This window comes from Colletes latitarsis, chromosome 1 (assembly GCF_051014445.1).
Source record: "Colletes latitarsis isolate SP2378_abdomen chromosome 1, iyColLati1, whole genome shotgun sequence".
Lineage (NCBI taxonomy): Eukaryota > Metazoa > Arthropoda > Insecta > Hymenoptera > Colletidae > Colletes > Colletes latitarsis.
The window spans coordinates 41,372,167-41,390,277 of record NC_135134.1 but is presented as its reverse complement, the minus strand read 5'-3'; the positions used below and the strand labels follow the sequence as shown (position 1 = coordinate 41,390,277).

The 18,111-nt window shown below is 31.1% G+C and overlaps 3 protein-coding genes across 5 annotated transcripts in view; 2 read left to right on the top strand and 1 right to left on the bottom strand.

Annotated features, from left to right (window-relative positions):
• Positions 1–4,797, top strand: part of Wun (wunen) — a 51,536-nt gene extending 46,739 nt beyond the window's left edge. The window contains exons 8-9 of one of the 3 annotated variants that reach the window (XM_076770143.1): positions 1,463–1,553; positions 4,559–4,693. In XM_076770143.1, the coding sequence (XP_076626258.1) occupies positions 1,463–1,552 (90 nt within the window). In that variant the 3' untranslated portion in view covers position 1,553; positions 4,559–4,693. Of the gene's footprint in view, positions 1–1,462; positions 2,189–4,558 lie in introns of those variants that run through there. The other 2 variants (XM_076770153.1, XM_076770133.1) reach the window with 2 other exon arrangements.
• An 8,587-nt stretch (positions 4,798–13,384) lies between these two features.
• On the top strand, positions 13,385–15,912 carry LOC143341224 (iron-sulfur cluster assembly 2 homolog, mitochondrial). Its single transcript, XM_076763961.1, has 3 exons — positions 13,385–13,705; positions 13,910–14,131; positions 14,213–15,912. Exons 1-3 carry the CDS (start codon positions 13,638–13,640, stop codon positions 14,385–14,387), a joined length of 465 nt encoding a protein of 154 aa, XP_076620076.1. The 5' UTR covers positions 13,385–13,637; the 3' UTR covers positions 14,388–15,912.
• Positions 15,913–15,921: 9 nt separating this feature from the next.
• LOC143341214 (uncharacterized) lies at positions 15,922–18,031 on the bottom strand. Its single transcript, XM_076763950.1, has 5 exons — positions 17,626–18,031; positions 16,596–17,444; positions 16,377–16,523; positions 16,061–16,294; positions 15,922–15,991 (listed from the first exon to the last, which is right to left on the bottom strand). Exons 1-5 carry the CDS (start codon positions 17,686–17,688, stop codon positions 15,965–15,967), a joined length of 1,320 nt encoding a protein of 439 aa, XP_076620065.1. The 5' UTR covers positions 17,689–18,031; the 3' UTR covers positions 15,922–15,964.
• Between the last annotated feature and the right edge of the window lie 80 nt (positions 18,032–18,111).

Genomic DNA, 18,111 nt, shown 5'->3' with positions numbered 1-18,111 from the left:
TGCATTTCGTACACGTTTGGTTTATAAAATATGTATATTTGAAATTAGAGCTGATCGGCCGTGTACTATTTGTAAGAATGATGATATAGTGATAGTATAAATATCTGCCTTTAATCATTTTGTAACGTTCGTTTACAAGGGAAGAGCAAGTCCTTTCTATAATCAGAGCGCTAAATACGTACAATCCACTCAATAACCAAGTGATTATAAATTCATTTAATCCTGAACCATCTGAGCGCTAACGATCTGCGTTAAATAATAATAGACGTAACTTTAATTATACTACAGAATGCGAGAATCTCCGCCGTGAACTTGAATATCAAACATTATATAAAGATACACGATTACATGTGTATACTTTCGTTCGTCACTGTACATGATATATATTTACATAGACACACATATATAATGTGTATGGTGCTAGAGGTGTTATACAAACATACGGCAATGCTGTATCATCAATTGGAAGTATTGTGTACCTGTACACCGTTGATAGATGGAATTGTGTACATTTATACGTTAAGATAGAGATGTTTATTTATTTTATAAAAAAAAATATGTCGTGTATTCGATTTGTTCGCGACAGGTGTCTAAAAGAGACCAGTAACTTATTTTGACTTATACTTTGAACCACAAATATAATAAAACTGGAAAATAATTCTTAAAAAGAAAATAGTTCTCGTTTACCTTTATCCAAGTAATGAATTTTTTACTAATACGATATTAATTTTCGTCGATGCATGAATGAATTACCTGAGTCGACTTCACATTTTATTTTCACCGCAAGGAATCTATTGTGCTTAATCATTTTGTAAATTAATGAGGATTTATTCGCAAAAAACACTTTAACGTAAACAATACTATAATCATCGTTCCTAATCATTTGTTAATCACCACTTCGATCGTGAATACTTAATATTCCTTCTCAATTCTATCCTATGCAAAACAATGAAATATTACTGGAATACTATTAATATTATTACAATATTGGAAAGGTCAATGATATAATTTTTAATTAGTAGCGTAGTTTGGTGACGGTTCTTTTAATTTACTGTATAGTTATTCCATATTCAGCACTCATTAAGTAGTAATATTTTGTCAGTCAAGCAATTAATAAAGCGTATATTGTTGTGCCTTGGACATCAGGTAGCATTGATCTGTCTCTGATTTAATTATATTACAACGTTTACATGTACATACAAAGACATATTTATACAATTAATCAAATTTCACGATTTCTATAATGACGAATGTCAAGTTACCATGGGTACCAACGCGTGAGTAGCTTTTTATTATTATTTAAAAATTAATGAAAATAAAAGAACATTCAACGTTTAATTTTAGCAAAGCTGTACTGACTAATATTTACGAGCTTTACTGAAAGAGTTGTATCCCGCCATTTTCGTTCGTAGGACGCGAGGAATTCATTACCTATTATTAAAGGAATTAATTTTTCTTCTAGGACAAGTCTTCCAGTGTCTCTTCAAACAATGGCGTAAACAGGGGGGTTATGATATCCAACGTGATAATGTCAATTAAAAAACAATTATAACGTATGTATTTTGTAACCGTTATATTCTACATCGCTTAAGAAGCATATACTAGAAATAACTATCCATCCAAAACCTTTAGAACAAGTACATCAAACTGAGAAGAAATATCTAAAAATGATTATCATGTTATCAGAAGAAAAACTGATTATCACTATCGAACATGATTAAAAGGACTTCCAATGTTTTATCAATTTCTCAGCGATGTGATAAATATAATTTTAAAAGAAGAGATTGCAAAAATAAACTGAAGTATTACAACATGATCTGAAATCTGAAATATCACGTATAATATAAACAACAAATGTTTGCTCATAAGACTATTATACGCCTTATTTAAAAAAATAAAATTCATTTTAATCTAGTATATAGCATCGTTAGAAAAATTCATAAAAAGCACCCTCCATTTTAACACTGCTAAGACGTAATCCCTTAAATATAATCTTCATTCACTGCAAGATACCCTAAATTAATTCATATCTGGGACCAAGTCGTGTTTACACATGTGATAAAAAGGTGTAACGCGCGTGGTAGGTAGTGTGTGGAGAGATACGAATCGTAATTTAGAAACTTGAGCTTAAAATATCTCTCAAGCTAACAATTTTTTGGAAAAAGGTCCTAGCATGTACTTCTTTGTAGGAAATAGAAAATTACACTAAATAATGCATTTAAAAATATAAGATTTTCTTTAAATTTTATTACACTTATCTAGTCTGAGAAATAAAGTTAAAAACAAAGAAATTTAAATGAAAAATAGCATATATTTCATGCAATTGTAACGTGGCTTACTTTATCGATAAGTTTAACTAATGCAATGTTTTAAATAAGACCTAACTATTATCCAGATACTTTAGATAGTGGACTTCATTCCACACATTTATACAATAGCATTTAAATCTAGGAATAGGATTTTTCAATTACTATATAAACACGAATAAAGACAAAACTAGAAATCAATTAAAAAATGAAAAACTGAATACTATTAAGCAACTTGTTATAACTTTTTTGAGGCCTAATGTTAAAACTGTATTTAAAATACAAAGCCAGTCGTTATTTTAACTTTAAAAAAATCAAGATAAAGCAAGATAACTTTTAACTTCTGAATAAATATATTTTTTAAATAAATTTGATACGTTAAACTGCAATATATTATTTTAGTCCTGTCCTTATCCGAAACTTAGCTCGCAAAAAATGTTATTTTATTTTATTTGGCGTACAAGCGATCGAGATTGTGCACCGCTGACCTAAATGGGTAACATGGAAATTTAGAGCACCTAAAACCATTCAAGTTTGCGTTATATCATTCTACCCTGCCTCAGGCCGATTCGATGATATAACTTGTCCCAGTTTCTTGGGACAATGTACAATGCAAGGTGAACCATGTAACTTTTACCACTGAGATAACTCTGTAAATATTGATTTTATGTAATATTGGACGAGATAAAAAATAGATAATTCAAAAGGGGGTAGTCATTTTTTTTACTACTAACTTTTCTATTCTAAGAAGATGTTTACAAAATGAGGTGTATTCAAACTTTTACTGCACTCATTTCTGCATAAACAGAGGACTTTTACTTTTTCAAAAATGGAAAGACGTTCTAGTTGAACAGTAAAAATAGAAAATGTCTATGAAATTTCAATTTAGTTTCTTGACTAAATTATCTATGAAATTTTAAAACAGGAATTGAAAAGACTGAATATGAATTCTTTACTTCAGTCATTAGATCAGGGAATCATAGCTATATTTAAAAGATATTATATCAAGCACTCTTTGCAATGGGTTGTGAATAAAACCAACAAATCTATCAACGTCATGAAGGTTTGAAAACTTTTCATACTTTTATACTGTATTAATCTCAGATCTTCGTCTAGCAAATATATAAAGACATCAACATTAAATGGTAGAGGGGAATATTTTTATGATATGAACACCCATCTTGCACAAGCTTTACGAAATCCAAGTTTATTATAAATGATTTCGTAGGTAGAACCATGATTTATTCCTTCATCGATAATCACTCGTCTGTTCAATATTGCTTTGTCACGTTACTTTCATCCGTGGCCATCTATGGACGTCCGGCTCCTGCTTACGTAACGCTTCTGCGACTATTTGTTAATTTTTTAGTCTATTTATACACACTTCGTTAACATAAATGCTAAGGAAACGTTAAGGTTTCCATATTGTGTTGAAAGTATTTAATGAATTATGACCGTCGATACACCTTCTAACTACAAAAAAGCAGACCAGCTATGACTTACGTAACCAGACACCAGCAAAAATATTAATAATAAGTCGAAAACCACCTATATGCAATACTGTTCTAAACAACAGCGCTCCCAACAGGAACAAAAATACAATTTCATCGCGAATAATTATTGCCTCATCATTAATACAGAACTTAAGGAGGTATTGCTGTCTAGACTGTCAATTTCACGGCCCTTTTTGTGATTTTTTTTCTAATGATAGGTTGGCTGTTTTGTACCAAGACTTTGTAGATATATTTATTCATCTTCTAAGCATGTACAATATTTTTTTCATGAAAAAATATTAAAAATCGTGGGAATTATAACTTCTTATTTAATGGCTCTTTTGGAAAAGGTGCTCCAATGGCTATCTGCAAAATGTCACTACAAAACAACCTACCTGTCGTTAAAAAAAAATCACAAAAAAAGGCCGAAGATATGACAGCCTAGACAGCAATACTCCCTTAACTGTTTTTTAAAAAATGCCTATTAAAATAAAATGTTTCATAAAATATCATCATTCGATCTTTAATTCGATTTCTTCGAATATGATTCAAATATCTAGTGAGATAACTTTTAAGCTAGTGTTTCTTTGTGAATTACATACAAGTTTCTATGAACGCCTAGGAACCCTAAGGTAAAAGTTTTAAGTTGAATATCTAATGAACACAATTTAATAATGCAGACTGTAACATAGAAATTTTAACAATTTTCAGTTTGAAAAGTTAAATTCGAAAGTGATATAAGATTTATTTAAATTTCAGAATGAATTGACAGCACTACGAACGGAAACGGTATCTTACTCTGGAATTGGAAGAAACGCGGAGCGCAACTTTTACAAATAATAACAGTATTTGCGTATATTATTGAACAAAAATAGAATGTTAATATGTGCCATGATATACATTTATTATATTCGTATGAATCTGAATCTTAAATTAAAATTAAATTAATGAGACTATCATTCAGACATTTTTTATGCCGAAAATGTTCTATATAGAAAATTATTTTACAATAGAATGAGATTAATACTTTTAAAAATTTCATTGTTGCAATAATGATAACATTGTTTTCAATTGATTTCAAAATATAATACAACCTACGCCATTTTGAATACTCACAAGTAAATATCCGTTATTTAAATTTTAGTAATATTCAACTTTATTCGAATATATATCACATTACCATAATTTTGTTACTTAACTTGAGAAATACTATTTGATGTGTTTTCTATTATTATTTACAAATATTTAAATATATATAACACAAAACATGTATACCTAAGTAAATAAATTATAGGTGTATTTTAACCTGCAAAAACATAGTTATCATTATCTGTTCATCTGTTACCATAATAAGGAAGCTGCCTTTTATTTTAAATTTAATAGAACCTTCAAATCAAAGTACCTATAGCAATATCAATGGTAAAACATCAATGGTTTTAGAGCAATCGCGTATTATTAATTAACCGTTCACATAACATTATATAATAAATGAATTAATAAACATTCAAAGTAATATTTATTAAATCGCCACTATCTCGATTCATTTATATCAGTGATTACTTTGTTGCGAATAACACCGAACTAATGGCTGCGAATTTAGAATGCTTAATTAAGATATAAGAAAAAATTGTACTCTATAAATTTTTGCAAGATTTAAAAATACATGGAACTTTGAATGCTTTGATATATTTATTATACGTTTTATGCGTGTTCGGTATTCTGGGGATGAATTACAATTTTACTAGACACTATGGTTTTCTCACGAACTTTTTAAATTTATTTATTATCTACTGGAATTCATATGAAGGCAAGGCAAGCAGATAAATCTAATGGAAGCAAATAATCCTAAATAATATGTATGTCTTATTGTGTCGATTATCATTTATTCTTTTATTTCCTAGTTTTGATCGAAATACATGTTCAACTTCTATACTATACGTGCCTTATAACATAAGATACACTCCTACAAAGTGGAACAAAATGTTAAAACGACCATGCATCAAATTGTAAGGGGATCCTTGGAAGAAGGCTTTAATCTTCGACTTCGTGATGGTTTTAATGGGTTATTGGTTATTTGATGGTCAATAATGATTAGCTTATGGTCACCAATGATCAACGATTAAGGGAGTATTGCTGTCTGGGCTGTCGTATCTTCGGCCTTTCTTTGTGATTTTTTTTTTAACGACAGGTAGATTGTTTTGTAGTGACATTTTGCAGATATATTTATTCGTCTTATAGGTACGTACAGTATTTTTTTCATCAAAAAATATTAAAAATTGCGAGAGTTATAGCTTCTTGTTTTAAAAAACGCATTTAAACTGGCTCACATGATATTTCAAAATCTAACAGACCGATTGACTTCAAATTTGGAGAGAATATTCAACAGACACGCCTTTATAGCTGGAATTAGACATTTAAAAAAATATTGAGTTTTACTATTTCTTTTTGATACGCTAAAGACAAAAGAACGATTAACAAATAGAAATTCGAAACTTGAAGCGTCGCCATTTCTTTATTTATCAGGATTTTGACTTCTCCCTGGTTCCTGCTATAACTACAACCTCCCTTATGAAGATACTTTAACCCCCTCTGTTTCAAATTATCTGGAATCCTGGAAGCCATTGGAGCACCTTTTCCAAAAGAGCCATTAAATAAGAAGTTACAATTCCCACGATTTTTAATATTTTTCCATGAAAAAAATATTGTACATGCTTAGAAGATGAATAAATGTATCTACAAAGTCTCAATACGAAACAGCCTACCTGTCATTAGAAAAAAAATCACAAAAAGGGCCGTGAAATTGACAGTCTAAACAGCAACACCTCCTTAAGTTGACATCAAAGCATCACATCGCGTCTCCTTTGATTTAACTTCACCCCCTTTAAATGAAATAATTGCTTGACATAAACTAGAAGATCGAAGGAACTTTGCTTCCTTCTATCTCCTTAGTTTAGTAATCTATGTTTCTAAGAATGCAAAAGAAAGATATATGGAACTTGGATTCCATTTATCTTTCTTTAGGTCTCCACTCGCAGCAACCTCCTCGTGATGAGGCCTGGTAATCGGTGTTACCCGCGATAGAAAAGCTCTTCTTCGTGGGTAACACCGAGCTAATGGCTGCGAATTTAGAATTGTTTCTTAAGATATAAGAAAAAGATACACTGTCTAAAGTTTTGTAAGATCTAAGAGTGTATGGGCTTTGAATGCTTTAACGAAATTAATAGATTATTGTTACAATGGAACATATCGAAGTGTCGATCGTCGATTTAATGAAATTTGGCGATTGACGATTCGGTATGTTCCCTTATCAGTTGATGAGGAATTCGAATATCTTTGGATATTTTCTCCTAAGAGAAAAGCGATCGAAATTCGACCGTTGTTAGAAACGAACAACAAAGGAAGAGTTTTTTGAAGAGCTGCCTGATAAACAAATCAAAAAACGAACAAAATGTCTATACATGTGAGATGATCCACCACATGTTTTCTAAGAACGAAATAGGAATGTGCAACTGCACGTACGAACCCTGACTATTAGAATACCAATATGTACCTTCGTATGTATTAATTCCTACTTAAATGTATGCTTGTATTTCGGTAGTATCTATAATAAGACGCCGCAGAACGCTTATTTATCTTATAATCTATATAAATTTATACTTGTATTTTAACGCAATCCATAGAAACATAAAGAAATATGAAGATATTTTCTTCTTGTTTTTGTTAATCCCACGATGTTCTCCTGAAACATAAACTCATATACGATAAACATAACTTCTATATAAAACAAAGAAATATGAGAAGAAATTTTCTTCTTGGTGTCTTCGTTAATCCCACGATGTTTTCCTGAAACATACACTCATATATAATAAATATAACTCCAATATAATACCAATATGTACCTTCATATTGACTGTTCTTACTTAAATGGACACTTGTATTTCGATAGTGCCTAATAAAACACTGAAGAACGAAGTAAAAATGCGCAACTAAACGTATACATCCTCCCCAGTAGAATACTAATTGTATATGTATATCTTAATATGTATTAATCACAAGACACAGAAAAAAATAATTATGTACTGTCAAGATAAACTCATGTTCATCGATCATAGTAAAACTGATAGTATAAAATTAATATTTGAATTAGACCTTCCACGAGTAAAAATTGTTATTACAAAATTTAGAAACATAAATAGTATGTAATCGAAACTCAATGAAAAGTTAAATTCGTTTGTCAGTGTTAAGATAAATACCGAATAGATTGAAAATTTTATTCATTCGTTATCGTAGATTTTATTTTTCGTTTTATTTATCAAATAAAAAATTTTCAAAACATATACAGGGTGTTCGGCCACTTCTGGTAAAAATTTTAATGGGAGATTCTAGAGACCAAAATAAGACGAAAATCAAGAATATCAATTTCTTGACTGAGGCTTCGTTAAAAAGTTATTAAAAAATTAAATTAAAAAATTTCATATCATTCTGGAAAAATTATTTTTAATTGCGGGGGTCAATTGCAAGCATTTTTGGTCAACAGACATACCCCCGAAATCCTACTCAGTTTCGAGAAAAATATTCCTTACCGAAAATATAATTTCTGGCCAGAAATGTCTGCCCGAATTTTCATGCGAATCTTTAAAACGTCATAACTTCTGAACGGATTGGACGATTTTAATGTTTAATAAAGCAAACGACGCGTATTTTAGTGTAGAATATGTAGAAATCCTAAAAATATTCGAAAAGTTGTTCCCTGACCCCCTAAAATGAGAAAAACCCCATAAAAATGGTCCAATTTTCAAACAGCCATAACTCCTACGATAGTGAATATATTTCAATGAAACTTTTTTCTGAAGTAGAGCTCATGGGTACCTACAAAAAAGTATTAGACAACTTTTCTGTAGGGCATCAAATAAAATTATCAAAAATGAAAAACTAATTTCTAAGAAAAATCGACAGGGGGTAGGTGCCTAAATTTTTCGGCAAAAAAAAAAATTTCAAATCGTTCTGAAAAAATTATTTTTGGTTAAGGGGATCAATTACAATTATTTTTTGTGAATAGACATACCCCCGAAATCGTACACAGTTTCGAGAAAAAAATTCGAACAGATGCCTAAATTTTTCAGCGAAAAAAAAAAATTTTAAATCGTTCTGGAAAAATTATTTTTAGCTAAGGGGATCAATTACAATAATTTTTGGTGAATAGACCTACCCTCGAAATCCCACCCACTTTCTAGAAAAAAATTCAACACAAGTGGAACTTTAAACGTTAATAACTTTTTAAGAAAGCCTCCATCAACAAATTAGTATTCTTGATTTTCGTCTTATTTTGGCCTCTAGAATCTCCCATTAAAATTTTTCCCACGGGTGGCCGAACACTCTGTATATTGCAATAATTATATTAAAACAATCGCGAATAGTAATTATTCGCAACACTACCCTTAAAAGCAAACGCGAAAAATAGTAATTCGCAACGCTACAACCAATCGCGTTTATCAATAATTCGCAACGCTATTTTTAAGCAAACATTCAGTACCGAAGTTTGCATAAAACCAATCGCGTATCGTATCAAGTCGCAACACTATCCTGAAAAGGAAACGCGAAAAACAGTAATTCGCAACTCTATAAACAAACGCGATTATTGTATATTCGCAACTCTATGTATATTGAAACCACGAGTTGCCCTGAAACAGGGGAGAGATGACTGGCATGTATGGTGCAATCATGTACCAAGTACATGCATACGTGAGTCAGCCAAAAAAACAAACTACAACTACAGACGAGTTAAGTGACAAAAGTAGTAACAGGAATGACTTTCCATCCTCATCCGAAGATGAAGATGAAAAGCCATTTGTTGTAGCCCACTCTTGAAACAGTTTGTCAGGGCCTCTTCAGCTCATTGAGAGCCTTTTCTTTCTTCGGCGATTCTGCCAAAGCCTGAAACTTACTTAAGACTGGGCTCGAGATTTTGTGCAATACGTAATCTTCCAACAATATACGAATTGTTGGAAGAGTATACGTGGTGAATCTCGAGCGGGACGAACGTTTCGTAAGGGGCCTAATCGCGATCGCGAACGCGAGAGAGCGACTTTAAGAGTCGCGCGATTCGAGGAGTCGAAAATAAAGCCGAAACAAACAGTATACACCGTTTAAATCAGCAAGATTTCTACTCTCGAAATCGTAACTACAGGAACAGAACTGCCATGCGAAAACACGCCTACCCGAATAACTAATGTGGACAGTCCTGCCCTGACCCTACCTACTTAGATCTAGCACACACACACCAGAAAGAAAGCTACCTGCCTACCTAACGCTATATTTAAAAAATTGCAAAACTCATTCTCGCAAACATACACTCCACAGTTCTCATACACTATGTCCGGGCGCGACCTAAACTAGAGAGGACTCCCCGGGGTTCCCCCGACACCCGGACACAACTGACGCCTCTCATACTCTAAATGTACGTACCATTTCCTGAAATCGACTGACAAAGGCTAGTGTCCATTGCGTATTTTTATTATATACATGAACATTTGTAGAGAACGTTTTAATATATGGAATATAGTCCTTAATAAAATGTATTGTATGCATATATCATTATAGAAGATTGAAAAATATTAAGATCAACAATTTTCAAATAAATGGTAAATTGAAATTTGATATTATTATTGCAATTGATAAAAATCTAATGTTATAAAATTCTGTACGTAAATTACAATTATAAAAACTTCTGAAACGACGCACTTCCACAGCCTAATCACACACACACGTGAAAAGTACGTCGTGCACGATTCACTGACCAATGTCAGTCGCCAATATGTTGTTGAATTGTTACAAATTAAGTCATCGTGCCCCGTTGCCTTTGCTCGTGCAAATAGCACCTGGGCATGTGCATGAACTTAGGCAACAAACACGGAAAAATTAGCCTGGAAATCCTGACTAGAAAAACTGGTTAATAACTAAACGGTATTTCGTATTTTATTTTTAGTTAAAATGACTCGACTTGTTATATGTAATATATCAATAATAAACTACGTTAATATTGAAAACTACTATTATAACTAAATTTAATTATTTAAAATGAAAGACTTTATTAAGATTTTATGATAATTTAATTTGAGAATTGAAATTCATTATTGAAACAAATTTAATAAAGTATTATTTAAAAAATCCAAAGTCGATTCTGTCGTCAAAGTAAATTTTTAAAAAGATGACACTAGTATAAAATGCATGTTATTTTGACTCAAAAATCGACCTATCGCGAAATGCATTCTTGCACGTTAAATACATCATATGACGTACTAATTAAGTAAACGATCAATATTTAATAATTTATATTAATCTTGTAAATATTATTGTACAATGTCATAATAATTATCGTTCAGATTCTACTCAATCATGTGATAAATATAATGTTTTCACATTATATTAATTCATTTTCTACTCAATCATATAATTCATATAAAGTTAATAAAAATATTTCATATATTTTATGAAAATTGTTTTATATATTTTTATAAAAATTTAGTAATAATCATATTACGTAATATTTATTTATAACATCAAAAAACGCGAGTGCAAGAAGACCCTAGCCTAAACTAAAAAAATATAACAATTAATGTTAGTACTTTCAGGTATTGAAAATACCCATTGCCACTTAACTCGTCAAAAATACTAAGTATACAACTGGTCACCCGTGTTGATTTGGATCTTTCATCCTACAACATGGTTGGGGACCAGAGGAACACAAATAACATGCAACTCACCAATGATGAACCTTATGAAATGTACCTCTGCGATACCTGCATGATACTATTGCTGCTGCCCAATGGAAGTCATCAAAAAAGTCCTTCTGTATGGTCCTGCTGGTTTCCAAAATATAGAGTCGAGATCTAAAAACTGTAAAGAATAAGGAAACAATTATAATCTATTGTTAAAATTATAGAGATTTTTAATTTAATATAAAAGTCTTTACATATTCAAAACTGAGCAATACTTACATGTTTCTTTCATGGAGCATCGCCCAAAACTCCTCTTCATTGATGCACTGATTCTAATTCCGGTAAAGAGTAAGTCTACTTTTCAAAGAAATAATTGAAAAAAATATTAAAGAAATTAGTAAATTAACGCGACCGAAAATCAAGATCGGCGAACAAATGACTCTATTCTCGCGATTCGTAAAACAAGAAGAGCCACGATGCTCTGGAAGTAATTTAAAATTACGTAAGAAACACTGCTTCTATTCTCGCGTTTGCCTAACACCGTAAACGATAACTTACTCGGGGTCACTTTGCCCCAAAAAACAAACTGTTGCTACGCACAATCACTGAAGCTACCGGCCGCATTGTGTGCGGCCAACAAATATTCTGGAAAAAAAGCTGAAAAGAAAGGGACAGGATAGAAGAAATACAGAAATATTCAATCCCAATCAAAATACAGTTAAATACAAACCACTTCAATTTATCTAAAAGTTCATTAACTATTTTTGTTTCATCTTAATACTGACCGATTATAGAATTATACATCATACTTGCAACGAATACACACAACTCAGTAAATAGTTAAAACTATATGAATATGAATGTGTGAACTACTTTTTGTTATAATAATTTAAATATTACCCATCTTCCATTTCAAAGTCAAATTGTTTGCCAACTGTCATGGCGTCATTTACGCGCCAATGAAACATTCCTCGACTTCAAATTCCAATAGAGGACTGTAACAGAAACAAAATAGAAATGCATTAAAGTACATGAACGATTAATATAATTAAGTAATGATCAAATTCAAACTGTATTGCAAGAAATCGTAATTAAATTCAGAGAGACATGATAATAATTAACACCGGTCGAATGTCAAAGAAAAAGTATGAAACTGATTCAATATTTGTCACGATGTGGATTCAAATTATAATAAAAAATGTATCAATATTATGCGAAAGCATCAATAGAAAGTAAACACGAGTAGTAATATTGAGGAAATATTAACAAGTTAGAAATACGTACATCGTTGGCGCGAAACCCTAACACGTCGTAAACACGTCCTGTTACTTCGATGTTCAAACTACGAATGGCGACATGGCGACATTGGCGACCTCTTGCCGCAATGTAACCAGTAATGTTCGGTGATTAAGTGGGGGAGTGGGGGAAGCTCTGATGTTCCGCGAAACTTGTATATATTTCGAAAAGGAAGGTTGATCATCGTTTTCGAAACTTTGTTAATATGCAAAACTAAAGATGCTTCAGATAGAAACCGCAAATACAAAAATACTAAACCTATGCACTAGAACAACGTACATATATACCTTAATTTCAGAACTATATTAGTTGGATGGTATAATGTATAAATTAAATATAAATCACACTTTTATCAATTTATAGTGGCAGATGAAGAAATTCTTGAATTTGTTACCGTTATTATTAACAACGAAAAATGACGCAACATTTGTTTATTTAGTGCAATAGAGAAAATTTCCTAGCATATCAACGTTCTTTCAAACTCCTTAAGGCGTATTCCAAATTATCAGGCATACAAACTATTTCCATGAAATTTTCCTTCCGATATTTCTCAACACTGTCGCATATTGAGTCACTAAACATGAAAATGAATTTTCATACGAAAGAACATAGTAGTGATCACTCCACTTTCTTTTTAAAGAAAGATAAAATATTGCTATTTTCTTCGGTAATTAATATAACGTAACTAGGGTTTATTACTAAGAATTCTAATGTAATGTTTCCAATAATTATTCTATGAATTTGGTAGTAAATTTCGTGTAATAAAGTAATGTTCTTCATTTGCGCCTGTGTTGTGAGACTGTAGATTATATATTTTGTCAGAAATGCAACATACGATTTGGAGTCTCTCCTCTAATTTTGTCGCAAATCGATACTTTTCACGTTTGTTAATGTAAGTGAATTTTAAGTTTAATACCTTACTCGATTCGGTTTGCATACACTTGAAAAAAGTTAATAATGATTGAAATATAGCAATATATAAATCATTATTTGTGTCACGCATTATATGCGTTCAGTATTTATTATTTGTTTATGCTTTTAATAATTTATATTGTACATTATTAATGAATTGATAAAAAATAACTTTGGATCATAGTTCTCCATGGTATAATGTATCTACGGTTTCGTCGTTAAATGAAATGTCAACAGAGGCTGCAGTGAAACCTACAAATGATATCATCATTACTGACAGCTGTGTCAAACGTTTAAAGGAAATTACAAATGATAATGCTTATTTAAGAGTGACGGTAGAAGGTGGAGGTTGTTCCGGTTTTCAATATAAATTTGATTTAGATACAAACATAAGCGAAGATGATAAGTAAGATTACTTGATAAAAATGACCATAATATTTATATAATTGTGTTATGAAAGCCTATTAAGGATGATATTATGTTGCAGAATATTTCAAAAGGATGGTGCTAAAGTGGTTATAGATTCGACATCTTTAGAATATATTAAAGGAGCATCGATAGAATATCACACAGAATTAATACGCTCTGCATTTAGGATAACAAATAATCCTTTAGCCGAACAAGGCTGTAGTTGTGGAGCTAGTTTTTCAATTAAAATGTAATAGTTTCTTTACATATAGGGTGTTAAACAAAAGTATTTTAAGACTTTAAGGATTTATAGTACTCAGCAAGAGAAGTAAAAAATGCCCAATCAACATAGGTTTAAAAGTTAATGCTTTTGACGAATAATCGACATTTAGTATCTAAGAATATTCAATAATGTGACTGAGTGTCTCTATGATGCATTGAATAGAAATAGAAAAACTGATGCAGAAGTATGATTTAAGGTTATCAACACAAAGTAATTAGACTCAACAGTAACGAAGCTTACTTTATAGCCTCAAATGTAATACAAATCTTTATCACAGTGAGTGTTTCATATGTCTTCCCTCTGTTACAATGCAAAGTTTTCATTAATCGACATCTACAAGTATTCTTCCCGAATCTCGTATTGTTTGTTTCTACATTATTTGTGGACCATTTCCATATTTGAACAATGAACGGCCATTGTTAACAATACGAGAATAAAGCTTTCACTTTATCACGCTCAATGCTAAATGAAAACTGAAAATTTTTATTATATTTGCGTCTATAAAGTAAGCTTTGTTAATGCTAGTCTAATATTCTTGTGTACTGTGCTTCGTTGACTTGGAGGTCCCGCGGAACGGCACAGACGCAAGAGGAGTCGGATCGCCTATCTATCTATCTTGTTCAGTTACTCTCAGGCAGTCCACACGTGTGTGTGACTGCCGCGACGAATAGCGAACTAGAGTTCAATGTGTACGTGGAAATACGTGCATCCCTTTTACTTTTCCCGCACTCCTGCCACGGAACTTCAAGTCAGCGGAGTACAGTGCCTTGAACGTATTTTTGAATCAATTTCTCTATTTACATTCAATGCATTGCAAAGAAACTCTCACGTTATCAAACAATCTTAGATACGAAAAATCGATTTTTCATTAAAAGGATTGACTTTTGGGCTTATGTTGATTAAACATTTTTTACTCCTCTCGCCGAGTACTATAAGTCCTTAAATTCTTTAAACACTTTTTTTAAACACCTTGTATAGTATATCAAAATTTAGAGCAAAGAGATATATCTAGATTGTATTTATTATTTTTTTAGGGAAATAACAGTTGTCAATATTTTTGGCAATACTTCCGCAAAGGAAGCATAGATTTTGTTTCTTTTGATCACAATTGTTACATATTGAGTACTTAGGAATATTTATTATTTATATGCTTATATATTTTAATTTATTTTATGATAAATAAAATATAAACAGAAGTTTTAATTCAAAGTATCGAGGAACAAATTGTTCAATTGACATTGTAAAGAACTGACTGTGAATATATGTAAATGATAATACCTACTATTTTATGATTCTACGTAAAATGTAATTTTATGTATTGTAAACGTTCAAGCAATGAACGTTAATAATAACTCTTATTTTAATTTTATAAATAATATCACTAATTTCAGAAATCCTTCAGTACATTAGTAAGGATATGATCAACAATTGTAATTATTCTTTGTCAGGTATAATCATATGTACATGAAATTAAAGTTACCAATAATTCTGATTAATTAGTATCGCTGATGGAATGTTAATAACTATTAACCTGTAATTTAACCTATATCACTTCTGTTTTCCCTTTTTATTGTTCTGAAAATTATTAAATCATGTACAAAGTGCTCGAAATATTAATGTTTACATTTTTCAATGATTTTTTACCTTGTTTGCAAGTTCAAACTTTAATTGTTGAATTTCTTCCGTTTGAGAAATAAGTTTCTCATTCATGTTTGCGAGATGCTCGCTCATAGTACTAAGTTGGGTCTTATAATTTCCTTCTTGAATTTCTTTGTCTTTTTGTAGAACATTACAATTTGAAAATGCTTCTGTGAGCGCAGACTCGCATTTTTTCCTCTTTGCTTCGCTTGTATCTAAATGTACTTGCATAACTTCATTCTGAAAATGTCATTTTAAATGAGATGTATAATTGGAGAATATGGTCTTTATAAAGGAAAGTAGTAAACGATAACTTAATTACATTGGCAGCTATAGCTAAATTTTTAACATGATAAACTTGTTTCTCCGTTATTAACTTATCAATCTCTTGTAGAAAGTAATCTCTGATTTTTGCTTCCCGAGCTTCAATTTCTTCCGGTATTGCGAAGGGTACTGTTAATCTTCCAATCTATTACCAATATTTATATTATTAGACTAGTTTGAATATAATTTTCTATAAAAACATTAAAGTAAATATTACCATATGATTTATTGTTGCTGATTGCAACTGCTCATTCTCGATCTGCGTATTACTTAAACATTCGCTTTGTTCTACTTCATCATACTTCAATTTAAGTATGTGATATTGCGCTTTCCAATAATTCATTTCTTTTTCTACATTGTATAATTTTGAAAAGTCAAACTCATTACTCTCTTCTTGTGTTTTATGAGGTTTCCCTTCACCAATAGATTTTGACGATCTACGCGAGGTTACCGGCGATGAAAACGGAGATATTTCCGTTTGACGATGATTAGAGAGTCCTATTCTAGTATCTAAATCACATCCATCTCGTTTACCTTCATTACTAGACCATGAAACAGTTTCTTCTTGCTTGTGTTTTTCATTTAACTTTCTTTGCAAATCACTTCTTTCCCTCTCTAGTTTATCCATTATACTTTGATACTGACACTCTAATTCAACTTTAGATTTTTCACAATAGTCTAATTTATACTGCAGTTGTTGTATCTTGTCATTTAAATTTTCAATTTCGCTATCTTTATCATTGATTTGGGATAATAATTGAGCATTCTCAACTATTTTTTTCTGAAATTCTTCATCTAAGATATGATTTGGTTGTGCTGGTATTTGACTATTACTTTCTGATAATTTATTTTTCCCCTTTTTAGATTTAATTTGCATTTTATCAAGTTCCTCTTGTAATACAGTTATACGTTTGGTCAATTGTTGATTTCGAAATGATAAACTGTCTAATTCTTGTTCCGCTCTCCGAAGTTCTACTTCCTTCTCCTTTACTTGTTCCCGGAGATCTACATTACGTGTTTGTTCGTCGATCACAGCTTTTTTTAAAACATTTGCTTGGGCACGAATCTACAGTATGAATTTTCTGATAAAGTTGCACGCTAACAAATCTCATATTGTAATAAAAACAAACATGATGCACACAAATGGAAATAATCAATATTAAACCAAAAAACAACAAAGCTTTGTTTTATAAATTTTCTGAAAGTATTTACATTGTGTAGACATATACTATACATTTTTTTCTTACTTTCGAATATTCTGTGGCAATCTTTTGGTATTTGGTTTGTAGTTGTCCATTGACACCCTCCATAATGTCTCGATTCCTTCCTTTTTTAATGTATTATTACGACCTTGTGTGATAATTATGATAAATTGTTCATTTTTATGTTTGTCATAGTACAGTGTCCCCTGACAGGAAACGCATACTATTATATATCACCTCGAACGCAAACGTCAAATGTCAATGAGAAATGAACGAACAACCGTAGCAAACTACATGAAGGAGAAATGTCGTGCGCTTATACACTAAACTTGAAATGGAATCTCGTACATAAGAATACGTATGAACAAAACGCCCCCAATACGATATACTTTTATGTGAAATTCTATATTCAATGCCAACAGATCATCAATTTTCAAGATACTTCACTGAAGAGAAGTTGGTTGTTAGTCGATTTACAAATCGAATATACAATTTATCGATACTTTATGAATTGTTAATAACAATTTCAAA